This window comes from Notolepis coatsorum, assembly GCF_963971535.1.
Source record: "Notolepis coatsorum genome assembly, chromosome: 12".
NCBI classification, from domain to species: Eukaryota; Metazoa; Chordata; class Actinopteri; order Aulopiformes; family Paralepididae; genus Notolepis; species Notolepis coatsorum.
In genome coordinates, this window is record NC_140176.1 from 17,877,476 (window position 1) to 17,896,595 (window position 19,120).

The following is a 19,120-nucleotide window of genomic DNA, read 5'->3' on the forward strand; positions in this document are numbered from 1 at the left end:
AGTGCCCCCTTGTAGCACCCCTGCATGGATGTCAAACTCCTCACTTTCACCGTCTGGGGTTACCACCTTGGCTCTTGTGTCCCTGTACATGGCCTCTATAGCCCGGAGCAGGTTAGGAGGGACCCCGTAGGCTTTAAGGATTTTCACCAGTATACCTCTGTGTATTGAATCAAAAGATTCAATAAGTCAATGAAACAGAGAACCGCTGTAAGGTTGTTCTTTTTCACCTCCTCCATGATCCTCCGGCCAGGATCTGGGCTACGGTGGTTGTTGTGAAGGGCCAGATTAAACCGAATATATATATTTATTTATATATATATATTTAATTGTATTTGTATATTCTCTAATATTCCCTGATATCCCTTGTATATTCCTTGTACAATATGCATTGAATATCCATTCTAGCCTACTGAACATCCCATAATAGTCTCCATTCTACTATTGGTCGAGACCTTGGTGCCAGGCTGCCATACCCCCCAGACCCAGTTCAAACGTACCGCTCAACATGTACGAACAAGTCCTAGTTCCGCGTAGGAATCTGGCTACCGCACCACTAATGGGACTATTTGGTCATAGTGCGTATATATACTGCGCTACTAAAGTAGGACTCCCTTTTCAGTCCAGTTTCTTACCCTCCAATAGAGTGACAGACGTAAAGCCTCCCCGCGACGCCACGTGTGGGAGTAAGGCCAAGTTCGGCCTACCATCGGTATTGAGACATCGTGTATATTAATATTTGAATAGTCATATTTGGCACTATATCGTCGAGTTGGACGTAGTCTATTAAGCTAATAATAGTCTGTTAATATATAGTGCTTCGTACGGTGAGAATACTACCGTAGTCAGCACCCCATCGTTTCGGGCAGAAAACTGGCTGCTTATCCAGGATGATCGACCCCATGTGAGACTGCACCCGAGGAGCCCCAGAGCCGACGAGCGAGTGGACCTGTATACCGGATTATTCTACCGACGACAGCCCGCCTTCCCAGGCACGGATTATGCTTTGTATACGTTGATTATTCCATGGATAAAGACCCCCGACACTGCCGTGTGTTGGAACCCCCCCCCCCTGGAGAGGACGCAAGGTGAGGAGATGCTCTGCAAGACGAGGTCGCTTCACGTCTCTCCTCCGTGGACCGGAGGACGCCGGCCCACAAAGAGTCCATCTGCTTTCATCTGCGGTCCAAGGATCGCCGGTGCATTGAACGGCACTACAGTGGGTTCACCTGGGATACCCTTGGCCGGATGAGGCAGCCGGACTCTACCCCCCCCCCCTTCCTACTCCTGTCGGCTTACAAGCGACCGGATTAACCCCCCCTAGTGTATCCAGTCTGTAATCATTAAAGTATCATTGCTGTTATTCCTTAACTATTCCAGGTCGTATATGTACCACCTGCGCCTTCAGAGATTGGACATTCTCTATTGATATACCGACGAATACTCTTGCCATAAAAGTGCATACTAATTCCCATTCATAAATGTGATTGATTTGATTAAGTGCTTGCTCTACACACCATCGCTGTGTAGAAATAAAGACCTATTTCTAATTCGTACATTTGTGTTGGATCCGTTTCATCTACGTGACAGTGTTCATCATAATATATTTATGCCGAGTACTGGGTGGCCGAATATTAAGTACAAAGGTAGTGGTAGTAAGTATCATATCTAGTAATACAGTCAGGGAATTGTACCCCTCAGTTACAATTGGTCCTTCGAGCCGGAGGGTAATTAGTGTAATATTAATATAGTGTTATTAATATTGAAATGGCCTATGATGAACACTCCACGAAACGATCCTCCTAACCAACGCCCGCAGCGCGAACGACGGCTCCCTCAGTACTTAGAGGCTTACGCTGTCAGTCAACAACCTAGTCTTCTACTAACAGTGAACGCGGTAAAACTAGAAAGTAAAAGTATGTCTAACCCCAACGCCCAGACTACCCCGACCATAGAGGCCCCTACGGGTTCTAATGTAACTGACCAAGTTCACGGTGGGGACCAGTGGGAACCAGACATGACTTCACACCCCGCCAGTACTGAAGAAGTAGCCCCCGATGAGTCCCGGGAGGAATACAACGCTACCGAGAGAGAACTCGGCACGGAAGAAGACGGGGAGAGCACCGTGGAGATAGAGCTCCAAGGCTCCGCAAGGAGTACCCCGAGGGAAGGCTCCCCTATACAACCGCCTTCTCCCAGCGAGGCAGAGAGGACCCTACAGCAGGCCTTCCTCATCAGCCTGAACGCCGCTGCTGAACGCGACCGACTGCAGATCCAGCAGCGGAGCGAAGAAGAGCATATACGTCTAGAAATAAGACGCATTCAGAGGGAAGAGAATGTGGCCCGAGACCGAGCAGACAGCCAGCGAGCAGCTGCTGGTGCTCTACGGGACGCAGAGCGAGACAGACAGCAAGCACAACTAATAGAACAGCTGATCAGACGGACAACACCCTCTCCCTCCGCCAGAGGCTCCAGGAACTCGTCTAGACACACCTCCAGGGCGGCATCCCCTAGCCGAGTAAACAACCCTGAACTTGACCAACAGACGAGGTCTATACCCCCCACAGACCACCTCCCCCCACCGGTCCAAGCGAGACCTAGCAACCGGGAAGGAGCAGCATATCCTGTGGAGAGGCTAAACCAGAGACTACAAGCACTGGATGACCTAACTGAAGACGAAGAGGAAGAGGAGGAGAACCACGCCCGACGACAGCACAGTACTCTACCGGACCAGGAGGTCCGGTACAGCCCAGGCTATACTCCCGCGGAGCTGCGCTACAGACCCCCGACTCTATACCCGGGTGAGCACGACGCACGACCCGCACCGAGGAACAGCACCTGGACAAGCGGGCCATGGTACACTGCCGGTACCAGCCCATACCAAGGAGCGGGAGGAGACTCGCCTAGGAGGCCTCTCCCCCAACGCTCGCCGATGTATCCACAGTCAGCGTCATACATTGGCACGCCTATGGTACCCGACTTCACCCAAGAGAACCGGGCCCAGTATACAGAACTCCGCATGTGTCTGGAGACCATGTTGGTGGATGTATTGGATGAACGCCATAAATACGCCATCCTACTGAAGCACTTAAAGGTACCCCGCGCACATAATATAGCGCTCGCCTACGCGACTTCCACCACCCCATACACAGCAGCGCTGGTAGCATTGGACCAGAGGTATGGGCGCATATGGGATTACGTGATCCAGGAGATCCGACACATCGACCGCTTACCCCCAGCAATAGACAATCGAGCACTGGACGACCTGTCCATCAGAGTGCAGTCCCTGGTAGGGATGTTGGGAGCGCAGAGAGAGAAGGGGAGGCATGAACTTTACGCCAACTCAAATGTGGAAAGGATCTTGGAGAAGCTGCCGCCCGCTCGACAGGAGCGTTTTAGGCGGCAGAGAGACCACCGAGACCCGAATGGCCCCGAACCGAACCTCCTCGATCTAGCAGACTTCCTGGCGAGAGAAGTCAGCAGCCTACGGCTAGATACATTCGGACGGAGCACCCCTGGCTCCAGAGAAGGAACCAGACGACTAAATGATGGAAGAAGATCGGTGACTGTGATGCACCAATCGGAGTCAGTACCGAGCAGCAGGAGCCACAGTACCCCCTCCAGAACGGAGAAGTGGAAGATAGTGTGCCCCTACTGTGAGAAAGAACACTGGCTAGCGCAATGTGACTCCTTCCCCAAGCTGAACGCGGAGGAAGCAAGTCAATGGATAAAGTCCAACAAGCGCTGTTTTCGCTGTGCGCGCTCACACATGGCAGCCGAATGCCGCTTAAAGAAAAGGTGCACCAAGTGCGATGGAGCCCATCTGGACATACTTCACGACAGTAACAGACGGCGCCCTTCACCCGCACCATCCAGCAGCAAAGCGAGCGTCATGTACATCGATCCCGCCAGCAGCAGTGGAGCCCGAGTACTCCTAAAAGTAGTGCGTGTGACACTAAGCTACCAGAATAAAGTCCTGGACACTTACGCCGTCCTCGATGACGGGTCAGAGAAGACCCTTCTGCTCGCCTCCGCTGCGGCCCAGCTAGGGCTGCGGGGAAGCGAAACCCAAATGACAATTCGGACAATAAGACGAGATTTGAAGACGATAAAGGGCGAGAATGTCTCATTCTCTATCGCAGCAAGCGGCCAGCCTGAGCGACGGTACCAGATTACAGACGCTTTCACAAGCCAAGAAATAGGACTGTCGCGGTACACATACCCCGTCGCCAAGCTGATGGAGAAATATGCACATCTGCGCAAGTTACCGATCCCGCTCATAGACAATGCTATGCCGACCCTGTTGATAGGCTCCGACCATGCAGACCTCATTGTCCCGATAGACCGGGTTCATACCGGACCCCGAGGCTGTCCTGCAGCAGTCGAGACCCGTTTGGGATGGACTCTCCAAGGCCCGCTCGCCAAATCTCTCAACCGAAGTACAGCCACTAGATGTCTCCACTCCCGAGTCACAGAGGGAGAAACCGCACTCCTGCAACACGTAGAGCGGTTATGGACCTTGGAACAAATGCCCTTTAAGAACGGAAAGAAAGACATTCGCTCTAAAGATGACATTTACGCCATTCACCTCCTCGAGACAGGGACCAAGAGAGTACCGGTCAACGGCGTGTTGAGATACGCCACGCCACTCCTGCGGCGAGAAGGAATGCCTACTTTCCACGCCAAGACAGACGCCACAGAACGGTACCTGCTGAACACGGAGCGGCGCTTAGCCAAGAACCCCGCCCAAGAGAGTGTATACCGCGCTGAGATTGAGAAGCTCATCACAGCGGGACACGTCACAAAGATGGACATTAAAGAGGCTGACCAGACCACTGAATCGTGGTACGTGCCTCACCACAAGGTCCATCACAACGGTAAAGACCGCATAGTATTTAACTGCAGCTACCAGATCGGATCCCAAAATCTGAATAAAGAGTTACTGCCCGGTCCCACACTCGGCCCCTCCCTACTCGGCGTTCTACTCCGCTTCCGCCAGGAAAAGGTGGCCATCAGCGGGGACATTAAAGGAATGTTCCTGCAGGTGAGATTAGTAGAGGAGGACAAGCCCCTGTTGCGGTTCCTATGGAGAGAGAAGCCAGGAGATGAGCACCCAGCCATCTACCAGTGGGAAGTCCTCCCCTTCGGAACGACGTGCAGCCCCTGCTGTGCTACATTTGCACTACAGAAACATGTAGCAGAGGACCCAGCAGCGGACGAAGAGGTCCGACACAGCGTAAAGAACAGCTTCTACGTAGACAACTGTCTACAAAGCCTTTCAACCCAGGAAGAAGCCGAGGCTCTCCTGATTAAACTCCGCGCCTCATTGATCAAAGGCGGCTTTGATCTCAGGCAGTGGGCCAGCAGCGATCCGCAAGTACTGCGCAGCCTCTCCTCCGAAGACAAGGCAGCCAGCAGCGAGACCTGGATGGCTACAATCCCGGGAGAAGCCCAGGAGATGACCCTGGGATTGGTGTGGCGATTCAAAACAGATTCGCTTCACTACAGACACAAGCCCCTGACTACGGAGCAGGGAAGGCCGGCGGCGGCGCCGACCACCAGACGGAGTGTGTACACAACACTCGCCCGACAATATGACCCGCTAGGATGTATTCTACCGTACACCACCAGGGCAAAAATGATTGTACGAGCATTGTGGGACAAGGACCAGGGCTGGGACGACCCCATTCCCGCACACCTTGCATCCACCTGGAGAGAGTGGGAGATGGAGCTCCACTCACTCCCAGGCGTTAATATGCGCCGAAGCTACTTCCCACCCACGGTGAGGCCAGAGACATGTAAAATGGACTTACACGTCTTCAGTGACGCCTCAGAGGTCGCATACGGATCAGTAGCCTACTTGCGGGCCCAAGAAAGGGGGGGAGAGATCTACACAGCATTTGTCCTCGCCCGCTCGAGAATAGCCCCACGCAAGCAACAATCTATCCCACGTCTAGAGCTCTGCGCGGCCCTAGCCGGAGCGCACCTAGCCACGCTCATCCAACGTGAGCTCACCATACCGGTGTCTAGAACAATCCTGTGGTCAGATTCCACGACAGTACTCGCCTGGATCAAATCGGACTCATGCAAGTACAAAGTCTTCGTGGGAGTCAGAGTCACCGAGATTCAAGACTTAACCGAAGAGTTAACCGGAGAAACAGAGTGGCACTACGTTGATACAAAACAGAACCCAGCTGACGTCATCACCCGGGGAATGCCCCTAGATGACCTCACCCGTCGCAATGTCTACAGTGACGGCCCAGCATTCCTAAAGCTCCCGGAAGGAGAGTGGCCCACGCCTATCCCGAGGAAAGCCAGTCAGGAGGAGGCTGAGAATAAGAAGCCTGTGTTCTGTGGATTGAGCACTGTTATCTACCCAGTTACCCCCAACACACTCCTGATGGGGCGGCTAGATCCTGCATTACCCCAGACAATGTACCGGCCTGAAGAAGCGAACGGCCGACGAATGTGGAGGTACAGTCAAGTATTAGCCGACAAGTTTTGGAGCAGTTTCCTACTGCACTACCTACCGTCTCTACAGACCCGCCAGAAGTGGGTAAAGGAGAGAGACAATTTGACAGAAGGAACAGTCGTCATGATTATTGATCTATCACTGCCCAGAGCTATGTGGCCGGCCGGCCGCGTAAGCAAAGTGATCACCGGTGCCGACGGCAAGGTCCGAGCAGCTGAAGTGCTTGTCCAGGGTCGCACTTACACCCGTCCCGTGGCGAGGCTCATAGAACTGCCCCGACTCCCAGACACAATCGATGATGACCATGACCCTATAACCCTATGACTTTGTGAAGTTGACTGACCCCTACAGCAAACCCTTATGTGTTAATAGACAACGCGATTAATCTGTCTCTGCTTAACTGATTAGGTCTGGGACCAATCAGGGGGTGGCTGTTGTGAAGGGCCAGATTAAACCGAATATATATATTTATTTATATATATATATTTAATTGTATTTGTATATTCTCTAATATTCCCTGATATCCCTTGTATATTCCTTGTACAATATGCATTGAATATCCATTCTAGCCTACTGAACATCCCATAATAGTCTCCATTCTACTATTGGTCGAGACCTTGGTGCCAGGCTGCCATACCCCCCAGACCCAGTTCAAACGTACCGCTCAACATGTACGAACAAGTCCTAGTTCCGCGTAGGAATCTGGCTACCGCACCACTAATGGGACTATTTGGTCATAGTGCGTATATATACTGCGCTACTAAAGTAGGACTCCCTTTTCAGTCCAGTTTCTTACCCTCCAATAGAGTGACAGACGTAAAGCCTCCCCGCGACGCCACGTGTGGGAGTAAGGCCAAGTTCGGCCTACCATCGGTATTGAGACATCGTGTATATTAATATTTGAATAGTCATATTTGGCACTATATCGTCGAGTTGGACGTAGTCTATTAAGCTAATAATAGTCTGTTAATATATAGTGCTTCGTACGGTGAGAATACTACCGTAGTCAGCACCCCATCGTTTCGGGCAGAAAACTGGCTGCTTATCCAGGATGATCGACCCCATGTGAGACTGCACCCGAGGAGCCCCAGAGCCGACGAGCGAGTGGACCTGTATACCGGATTATTCTACCGACGACAGCCCGCCTTCCCAGGCACGGATTATGCTTTGTATACGTTGATTATTCCATGGATAAAGACCCCCGACACTGCCGTGTGTTGGAACCCCCCCCCCCTGGAGAGGACGCAAGGTGAGGAGACGCTCTGCAAGACGAGGTCGCTTCACGTCTCTCCTCCGTGGACCGGAGGACGCCGGCCCACAAAGAGTCCATCTGCTTTCATCTGCGGTCCAAGGATCGCCGGCGCATTGAACGGCACTACAGTGGGTTCACCTGGGATACCCTTGGCCGGATGAGGCAGCCGGACTCTACCCCCCCCCCCCCTTCCTACTCCTGTCGGCTTACAAGCGACCGGATTAACCCCCCCTAGTGTATCCAGTCTGTAATCATTAAAGTATCATTGCTGTTATTCCTTAACTATTCCAGGTCGTATATGTACCACCTGCGCCTTCAGAGATTGGACATTCTCTATTGATATACCGACGAATACTCTTGCCATAAAAGTGCATACTAATTCCCATTCATAAATGTGATTGATTTGATTAAGTGCTTGCTCTACACACCATCGCTGTGTAGAAATAAAGACCTATTTCTAATTCGTACATTTGTGTTGGATCCGTTTCATCTACGTGACAGTGTTCATCATAATATATTTATGCCGAGTACTGGGTGGCCGAATATTAAGTACAAAGGTAGTGGTAGTAAGTATCATATCTAGTAATACAGTCAGGGAATTGTACCCCTCAGTTACAGTGGTCCTTCCCTTTCTGAAGCCATTTTGATTGTCCCTCAGGTGGGGGTCAATGGCATCCCGAATCCGGTAAGTATCATGCGGTTGAACATCTTTGCAATGACACAGGTCAGGCTGATGCCGCGATAGTTATCCGGCTTAGCCAGGTCTCCAGACTCCGGTACCGGGATGATGTTGGAGAGATATGATATGTCAGGCTTGGTGTCTTCCATCTCCTAATGAGATTTACTCTTGGCACAAGGAACAGCAGGGACAATGGACCTCATTCACCAACATTGTCTTAAGATTTGTCTTACGACAACCTCCTTGGACAATTACCCCCGAATTCACCAACGCGTGCAATTAGGGTTGTTTGAGATGACTTTCGGCTCACCTCGGAAACAAGTGAGAGTAGTCGATTACAGCTGGGGGAGGAGTCAAAAGGTCGAACACTTCTTGAGTTGACTAGCCTGCTCACACACACACACACACACACACACACACACACACACACATATATATATACAGAATTATTCAGCAGACGCTTTATCATGTAAGATGTGTGCAAAGAGATATAGGCCTATATATTATAGTTTCAGCTAATTATAATTCCGAGAGCAGTTGTAACTGAGGGGTTACAAAACCCTGACTGTATTAAAGATTGTGATAGATTAAACCACTGCTAGTTATGTACTTTAATTACTGGCCAGACAGTACATCTAAATATGGCAGACACTCATAATAACACGGCACGGGACAAATAAATATCATTTGAGGGTATTTATTATTATGCAGTAAATATACAGATATGAGAATTAGGGTCGCGCTTGTATGGCGAAGAATATGCATAAGTCAGTCAGTAGCATAAGTCAGTGGGAATAGAAGAATTCCTACGATGGGGTACTAGGCTAACGCCGCCTGGCGTATGATGGCAATTATAGGGGGAAACGCTGGTACCGCTGGAGACAATGGGGTTCCTCCCAGAGTTGTAAGCTCTGGAGGAGAGAGGAATGTTCGGATACTCAGTCTGATCAATTGAAGAAGAAGGGGATTCACGTACAGAAGCCAGTCCTTGTAATCCAAAGCTCAGCATCAAAGCAATAACTGTAATCCAATTGCCCGATAGCAATGATGATAGCCAGCTAGCCTCGGTCCATGAGGCCAGCCCGAATGTAGATCCTCAAGGTGGTTAAATCCAAACGACAGTGGAGATTAACAATGCTCTTCTCCAGGTAGTACGTTCCACAATCAATATAATCCAACCAATACTGGTTCTGCAATTGCCGCCGTCGGTTCTCATGTGCACATGTCCAGTAGGTTCTCCGACTAGGCCTCCTCGTGTGCTGGCACCAATGTATTTAGTCCACGTGCACTGGCTAAGGTCCACTAGCTAAACGAACGAACTGCTGGGTAATGCTGCACACGAACGAACTGCTGTTGGCACGATACACAATAATTAACGACTCTTTACTTCACATTAAGCTAAGTCGAACTTGACGTTACTGCATTAAATCTGACACTTTTACTATTCACTTCGCACGTGGTTCTCAACGCTCTGTTAGACGCACTGCTTCTCACTTCACTGTCTTACCGAACTTGATGAACGTTGAACAGCTACTGTTCGCACCTGCCGCCGTATATATACTTAAGTGGCTATCTAGTGCCGAACCTCAGTTCTCGTCTCGAATCAATGCGCTGTCTCCGGGCATGTTGCGACATTGAACCTGACTTTGGGGGCTTGCGGTCTGGCGCCGATAGCGTCATCCAATAAGGAAAGCGAATATTACTATGATTCAAACGCAGGCTTAAAGGGATATACCGTGTATATATAAATAATATACAAGGTATATAAAACAATAAATGTAGATTCTCAGCTTTAATCTGGCCCTTCACAACAGCAGTGATAATGTTTGGCCAGCTAATTATCCTTTGGAATGTATGTGGGGGTATATGAGAACCGGTAGAAACACTCACTACAAATTGATGTGAATCAAGTCTTCATTTATTATTATTATTATTATTAGATACAGGAGTTTGTGTACCAAGAGCTTCTTCAAATAACTTTCTCATTATATTTTGTTCAGGGGGGTTGATACTGTTATCAATATAAACTCCATTGCAGAGATGTTTATTAAGACAGCATTTATGAGGATTGTGTAAAGCGTTCAATTGTGAATGTCACAAAAATAAGTTGGTGTCTGTCTGACAGTTCATGAAGTTTATCTTGGAATAATGATGGATAAAATAGACATCTTATAACTTCCTTGTGGGTGGTGACAACTTTTCTGAGCCAATGGGCGCTTTGCGCAAACCAGAGCATGTCGTTTCCCATCATGCATGAGGTTGAGCAGTCGGTGGAGAGCAACTGAAAACTGAAAACTGCGAGTGCCTCGCTCCCGTGAGATTTCCGCGGCTCACGCAGTCAGATTTCCAGAGAAAGTCGAACAACATTCTAACCATCATGCAACGCGCTTGACAGGGGTGTGGTCAAAATTGTGCAGGCCTACCTCATCTCAAACAAGCCTGTTGTCTTAAAGGGGACATGCATTGCTATTACTTGCACTATTTGGGCAACTTTACACAATTTCTGAGAGTCTATGGAACACATCTGTAAGTTAAAAAAATTTATATTCATTGTTTTATATTTTTGATCAAGTACTCAAAAGCATCATTTTTCAGCCTCAGGATTTCAGGCTATTTTTTTTAAGCGCTTTGAGTGACAGTCACCCACAGTCTGCGACTGGCAGAGAGAGAGATAGAGAGAGAAAGAGATAGAGAGAGAGAGAGGGGGAGAGAGAGAGAGGGGGAGAGGGAGGGAGGGAGAGGGAGAGAGAGAGAGGGGGAGAGGGAGAGAGGGACACGGAGCATAAAGTTATCTCTCCACTGCTTCCCCTGCACGGTCCAGGTTGTGTGTAAATGCGTGTGTGCCACTGCTTCCCCGTGCGCGGGTTGTTTCCCCGACAGAAGCTCCTGTCTCTCTCTCCCTCTCTCTCTCTCTCTCTCTCTCTCTCTCTCTCTCTCTCTCTCTCTCTCTCTCTCTCTCTCTCTCTCTCTCTCTCTCTCTCTCTCTCTCTCTCTCTCTCTCTCTCTCTCTCTCTCTCTCTCTCTCTCTCTCTCTCTCTCCTCTCTCTCTCTCTCTCTCTCCCTCTCTGTCTCTCTCTCTCTCTCTCTCTCTCTCTCTCTCTCTCTCTCTCTCTCCTCTCTCTCTCTCTCTCTCTCTCTCCCTCTCTGTCTCTCTCTCTCTCTCGCTCTCTCTCTCTCTCTCTCTAGCTCGCTCTCTCTGCCTCGCTCTGTTTGAAGAAGTGAAGATATTTCCACTCGCTCTGCTGTCGCTGCCAACCATAGAGGGGGCGTTAGTTATGCAAATCAGTGCTATATTCACGTCAGCAATACTGTCAAATCAGAACAGCTTAGTTGAGTGAGGGAGGATCTCGTGAACTCGAGACTAGACTGATGAGTCAATATGATAATTAACGACACAGACCACATTGATATAATCCCCAATTGCTAGGATACAATGCTAAACACTGGAACAGGCCATTTATAATGCATGGGACCTTTAACTTGCCAAATGATAACAGCTAGGAAGGAAACCCTGAATGATCGTACGTCACTCATTCACAAACTGGGGAGCGCGTTCCTGTTTACTTCATTTGCATACATACATGCCCCTCCAGCTCATTATAATGCGAGGCCCGTGCACAAAACAAGGGTCAGCATGGCCCTGTATTCAACAGGTAGCGAGGAAACGCTTTGTGACGGATCAAAATTAGATTAGATTCAAATGTATTTACATTACATTTACATTTAGTCATTTAGCTGATGCTTTTATCCAAAGCGACTTACAAGTTCTGTATGACAAGTCATCAGGAAAGGCACAACTCTATCAGCTGAGTAACAATGTTCATCAAAGTGTTGAGTGCTACAGTGTAGGTTAGTTTATTAGGACAAGTGCATGACAGTAAGGTTAGTTAGGGTTAGACTTTTTAATTTGTTTAATTCTTACATTTTTTGTAAATTTCAGATAATGGTTGAAGAAGTGCGTCTTTAGTCGACGGCGAAAGATTGGACGGGTTTCGGCTGTCCTAACTGGGGTGGGTAGTTCATTCCACCATTGTGGGGCAAGGACTGAGATAAGGCAGGTTCTCCTTGATGACCCTCCCGGAGCTCGGATAGGAGTGGGTCTGAGACGGCCAGAAGATGCAGAGCGTAGGGGTCTTGAGGGTGTGTAGTTAGAGACCATTGACCGGAGGTAGGCGGGAGCGGTTCCCTTTGTATTGTCATCATACAGCACACTATACCTATAGTGGAATAGACTGTATTAATATTCCATATTTATACGGTCTTGTTGCTCGCTCCTGGCCACCTGCCGCAGCGCACACACACGTGCACGCGCGTACTGTATAGTCTACGTGCCTAATGAATGAACAGTAGGCTTATATTATTCTAATGACTTGTTTTATTAGGAGATGGCAGATACTGCGCTGCCCTATAGTAGTCATACTGTAGTTCTACTACAGTACAATACAGTACAGTACAGTACACTTTTTAGCGTGACATCTCTTAATGTCGCCACAGAGTCAGGCGTGAGCGGACCAGACTCCACAGAGGCGTCGTGCACCGGTGTCGCACAAAAGGCTGCTCGGCATGTTGGTTGACATCGACCTGCATTAAATGTAGTAAACTGGCATGAGAAATGTACGAAATTGGTAAACGGTGGTAAGCTTGACTGAAACCTCAAACGATTGCGGACATGCCTCAAAGAGAGTGGTCCGCTCACAGTACGCCCGACTCTGTGGCGGCCTTAAGATGTCATGCTAAGATGTGTACTGTACATACTGTACGTACTAGTATAGGGCAGCGCATACAGTATCTATACTATCTCCCAATGAAACAAGTAATTAGAATAATATAAGCCTACTGTTCATTCATTACACACATAGGCTATACAGTGTGCGTGTGTGCTGAACAGGTGGCCAGGAGGGCGCAACAAGACAGCAGGGGTGTAAAAAGTACCCAGAAATGATACTTAAGTGAAAGTATGGGTACTGTCTCAAAATCTGACTCAAGTAAAAGTCAAAGTATCTGGCTAAAAACACACTTGAGTAAAAGTCGAAAAGTCCTACTTTTAAATGTACTTAAGTACTCAAAAGTGAAAGTAATTTTTTTTAAAGGGATAGACCAGGGGTCTCAAACTCATTCCATTGTGGGCCAAGTTTTCATTTTAACTATACATTGCACCAGGTGAGTTAGTTGAAGAGGTGAGCCAATTAGTGAAATCATCAGCTGGTGTTTAGGCAAGGCTGGAATGAAACCAAGCATACACTCTGCCCACAATGGAATGTGTTCTGCGATAGACAATGCTGAAATGAAAGAACAGAGGACACTTTTTTGCATTAAAATTATTTAATGCACTTCTCCATTGAAGGTAAACTAACATGGACGGCATTCAGCATGAATAATATCACAATATTAAAAACAGAATGGTGTATCCTGAATAATATCACAATATTAACCACAGCATACTGGATTATCCTGAATAATATCACAATATTAAAGACAGAATACTGGAGTACCCTGAATAATATCACAATATTAAAAACAGAATACTGGAGTACCCTGAATAATATCACAATATTAACCACAGCATAATGCAGATCTGACTGTCTATTATTCTGATAGCAGGTGTTTAATCAAAGATCCCCGCTTTCTAGTGTTGCACAAGGACCAATCAGCATGGGTATGGGCGGGTTCATTTTCCATTGATGGGGATTTGATTGGCTGTTTACCTGCGGTCGCAGGATTAATAACGCTAACGTTAGTTCGGCCAGATAAACAATTCAAATATACTAATTAAAATAGTTGGACCTGTGAGATTTGTACTTTGTACTTTGTAGGTCTGCATTTTAAATGTAAGGAGTAAAAAGTATGTTTTTTTTCTCTGAAATGTAATGGAGTAAAAGTACAAAGTATACAAACCTAATAATACTCAAGTAAAGTACAAATCCCCCAAAACAGTACTTAAGTATTGTAACGAAGTACAATTACTCAAGTACTTTACACCCCTGCAAGACAGTATATGGAATATTAATACAGTCTATTCCACTTTAGATATATCCACACAATTAGCTTTAGTTCTTATTTATTTATCCACTGTCATTTGCAGTGTTGGTGTAGTGTTTTTATTTATTTTCGGACATCAAGATGCCTCTTGAGGCATGACTGTAAATGTAAAACTAAATTTTTTTATCATACAAATATTGTCATATTTATTATTATTATTATGATTATTTAATTCCAAGGATGTCTGTAGAGTTGACATGAACGCATTCACCAGGATTCCTCCCAAATAAAGACCTTAAGAACACGGCGCACACCAGTCTGTCCGACTTACGACTGCTCTTCAGTGCTCCTAAATCCTGCTCTTAGTTAAGACCGAATCCAGGAGAAGGGACCGTTCGTGAATCACAAAATCGGCCCGAAAATGTCTTAAGTGGAGCTAGGACACAATTTTGTCTGATCTTTCGTCTTTGGTGAATGAGACCCAATGGTGATGTCTAGACCGGCCATGTGTCTGGCACACTAAGAATGCTGCTTCAAAGATGGCTGTCCTGACAAAAGGGAGGGATTGGTGCTAGCATGAAACAACGCCTTGTTGTCACCCATCAAAAGAGATATTCAACTCATGCTGGGTTCAAAATATATGTTCCAAATATATCCTGCAGTGAAAAGATTAGGAATTCTTTTCATCTGGGGAATTTTTTGATGTTTTATTTTTTAATTTTTTAATTCAAATGACTGACAGGGCCCTACTCAGTTTATAATAATCTCTTTGTTGTTGTCTGCTCAAAACTCAGAGGCCTCTATTGAATGCCAATGTGTTGATATATGTGAGAAATCAGTGAAACAGTAATATCGTGCCTTTACAATGTTTGATCTACTCTACCGCTGCACAGAAATTAGGCATTTTCTTTTTAAGACGGTTACCAACGGTCACAGGCAGCCATGTTGGCTGAAAGAGAACTACACAAACATTCCGGGCAAAGGCCTCTGTTCTCTCTTTCCAGATGGAGGGATAGACGGTGATATGAAGACAGCACGAAACAGATATCTTTTTTAGCCTTCCCTTTATTGAACATTGAGCATAAAAAGAGAGGTTCGTACAGCCATGATGGTGGTCACGGTGGCACGATCTTCTCCCTGCTCCAGCTGTGCTCCAGCTACTTTAAGCCTTGAAGCCCTTGGACTGGGAAGAGGTCCAGACCTCCTCGCCGTCCCTCTCGATCACCATGGTGCCGTCGTTGCGCATGTACATGTGGCACATCTTGAAGGCACCGGAGGCCTGGGTCTTGGTCTGCCACATCATCTTGTTGTCCCTCTTGTACATGACGAAGTTGCAGTCGTCCTGCATGCACAGGCGCCAGGCGTCGCGCTGGCCGGCGGTGTCAGACGTCCACATGGGCTTCCAGCCGTAGATCACGAAGTTACCGTCCTCCTGCGAGAGTTGCACAGAGACATAGATGGAAGATAGATGTCACCAACACTTCCAGGTGTACAGTCGCACCGCAGTTATTAGAATATTGAGAACTAAAAGGATCTGACTGATTTATGTGATCATCATGGGTAAGTAACAAATATGGCTACGGTTCCAAATAATCTGAACTATCCCTTTAACATTCTGATGATGATGTCGATGGCTACAGGAAGAATTCTAAGATAGAATTTTGAGGGGAAAAAAGTTGAAAAATTAATTCTCAAGACCCAAATATATACAGTATACCTTGACACACAAAAGTATTTTTCCAAAAGCACTGTTACGCGATCTCTTTAGCGCCATTTCAGAGGAAGAACACTGTCGTTCCTCAAGTACTGACCTCGAACTTAGCCTTCCATTCGTGGTTGTTGGACATGAGATAATCTCCCTTGCGGAGCTCATCGAACTTGGACATGTAGTTCCTGCTCATGATTCTGAAAGAAGAAAGAAACAGAGGCTTGAGACCAAGTGCTTGGACTTTCAATTCTATTCTCGTTCTCTTGCAAAAACATTTGTTGCGCAAAAGAGGAGAACCACATATACACAGGATAAAAGTATGCTTCAGAGAGTAAGTGAAAAAAAATGCATTAAAAGAAAGATGCTCTAGTCTAAAACAAGTTAAATATAAACCGAGATGCCATCTCTATCCTATTTTACCACAGAGCAAAAAGAGGCATAAGAAGAGAGCTGCAAAAGAAGCGTTAGACAGATTCTCTACTCACAGGCCGGTTGTGGACGAGTCTGATGCTGAAGCTGCAGCTGAGTGAAGTGTCTTCCAGTCGGACACCTCTAGCTTTTATAGGCCCTGACCCAGCAGAGAGACAACCCACACCCTCTGTGGAGACCTAATCTAATCTGGCATAATTATACACAAAACATGTTTTTAGATCCGTAATTTGATGTGTGCCGTTATGTGCTGTGGATGATGATGATAGCATTTGTGATCCTGGGATGAAAAAACTAAACGCTTTCATACTGTATAATGAAATGCTTGGTATTTATACTAAGTATCTGCACATGGCCTAACCTGAATAGAAAGTGTTATAACACAGTTTTAGGGATACTGTACAAGCTATACACAGCACTGGCTCAGGGGCTCAAAGGTCATCAGACCAAGCAAACCAGATCGTTCCAGGGTTGGCCCCTGTGTGGGTAACTCAAGAGACCCCCAGTAAGAGCTGGTAGCGCTACACAAGATTTATATAGTCTACACACACAAGACTCCCAAATGAAATACTTACAAATAATTAGGGATAATGATTGATGACCAGCTGAAGTTCAATAAGTGTAAAGGTCCAAAGATTGCAACAGTTTTTATGGAAATTATAATGCGAGGCCTGTGCGCAAAACAAGGGTCAGCATTGTCCTGTATTCAACAGGTAGCGAGGAAGCGCTTTGCGATGGATCAAAATTGTATTAGATACAAATGTATTGTCATCATACAGCACACTATACCTATAGTGGAATAGACTGTATTAATATTCCATATTTATACGGTTTTGTTGCGCACTAATTCCAAGGATGTCTGTAGAGTTAACATGAACACATTCACCATGATTCCTCCCAAATAAAGACTGTAAGAACACGGCGCACACCAGTCTGTCCGACTTATGACTAATCTTCAGTGCTCCTAAATCCTGCTCTTAGTTAAGACCGAATCCAGGAGAAGGGACTGTTCGTGAATCCCAAAATCGGCCCAAAAATTTCTTAAGTGAAGCTAGGACAAAATGTTGTCTGATCCTTTGTCTTAAGCCCGTTGGTGAATGAGACCCAATGGCGATGTCTAGACCGGCCATGTGTCTGCTTCAAAGATGGCTGTCCTGACAAAAGGGAGGGATTGGTGCTAGCATGAAACGACGCCTTGTCACCCATCAAATGTGATATTAAACTCATGCTGGGTTCAAAATATATGTTCCAAATATATCCCTCAGTGAAAAGATTACGTAGGAATTCTTTTTCATCTGGGGAATTTTTTGATGTTTTATTTTTACCTTTTTGGTAACACTTTATAATAACACTAAGTTATAAGACATTTCTAAGGTATTTGTAGATAATGAACAAACCATGAACAAACCATTTATATACATTTGTAAGTGATTATTAAATCATTTACAACCATATTTGTATAACAGTTACAAATTAGTTATAAATCATTTATAACTCATTATCAACATTGTTTTTACTTGGTTTGTTCATCATTAAATAATGTTATTTAATGTGTAGTAACACATTTGTAGATGCTTTGAAAAATGGATATGAAAAAATGACCTCCATTTATTTGTTCATGTTCAACAAATCATTTGTAAAACATTCCTAAAAGATCTATAAATCATTTGCAGATGTTACTGTGTGCCCTAATCTAAAGTGAAGACTATTCATCATTAACAAATGTCTAATACGGTTTATTTGTGGACTTTTATTTTATATATTTTTATTTTTTTTATCCTCACTCTCTCCGATTTTTCTCTGTTTTCTCCCCTTCCCAATTTAGTTGTTGTGCCAATTCCCCCCTCCCCTACCTGGTTGTTGTGCGCATGTTCTCCTACTGGTCGGTACAAGGGAACCCTAAAGTCATCTGCACGCTTCCTCCGACACGCGCGGCGACAGCCAGTGACTATTTTTTCACCTGGCAGCGAGGACTCTCATTGGTGAAGTGTAACGCGTGGGAGGTCACGCTGCCTTCATCAAGTCCTGCCTCCGCTGAGCAAGCGCCCAGACCTGACCTGTAGGCGTCACTGTCCACAACGCCAGATTCCCACCCATGACTTGCCCTCCCCCTAACCCAGCCAAACGAGTTAGTATGACGATCAGCCTAAGCCTCAAGCAATGCTGACTCCGGGAGTCGAGACCGCAGCCTCTTGCATTGGTGACGAGCGCAATCTCCGCTACGCCACCTGACCGCCCCCTTATTTGTGGACTTTTATCAATACACACAAAGCAATTACCAGACTTGTCTTTTCATTTTCAACAAATTATTTATTAGACATTCATAAAACATCTATAAATCATTTGCAGATGCTATTGCGTGCCCTAATCTAAAGTGAAGAGTATTCATCATTAACAAATGTCTAATACCAGTAGTAGTGGCCAGCGTCCTCTTCTATGCTGTGGCATGCTGGGGGGGATACATCAACTCGAGGGACACCAACAAACTGAACAAGCTGGTGAGGAAGGCTAGCTCCGTAGTGGGAGTCAAGCTGGTCAGACTAGAGGTGATGGCAGAGAGGGGGATGAGAAAGAAGCTGCTATCCTGGAGAATCCCTCCCACCC

At 46.6% G+C, this 19,120-nt stretch overlaps 1 protein-coding gene across 1 annotated transcript; it reads right to left on the reverse strand.

Moving 5' to 3' along the window:
* Window positions 1-15,445: 15,445 nt before the first annotated feature.
* LOC311237659 (B-type lectin plumieribetin-like) lies at window positions 15,446-16,602 on the reverse strand. Its single transcript, XM_084325627.1, has 3 exons — window positions 16,573-16,602; window positions 16,191-16,284; window positions 15,446-15,811 (listed from the first exon to the last, which is right to left on the reverse strand). Exons 2-3 carry the CDS (start codon window positions 16,278-16,280, stop codon window positions 15,542-15,544), a joined length of 360 nt encoding a protein of 119 aa, XP_084181753.1. The 5' UTR covers window positions 16,281-16,284; window positions 16,573-16,602; the 3' UTR covers window positions 15,446-15,541.
* Window positions 16,603-19,120: the final 2,518 nt, after the last annotated feature.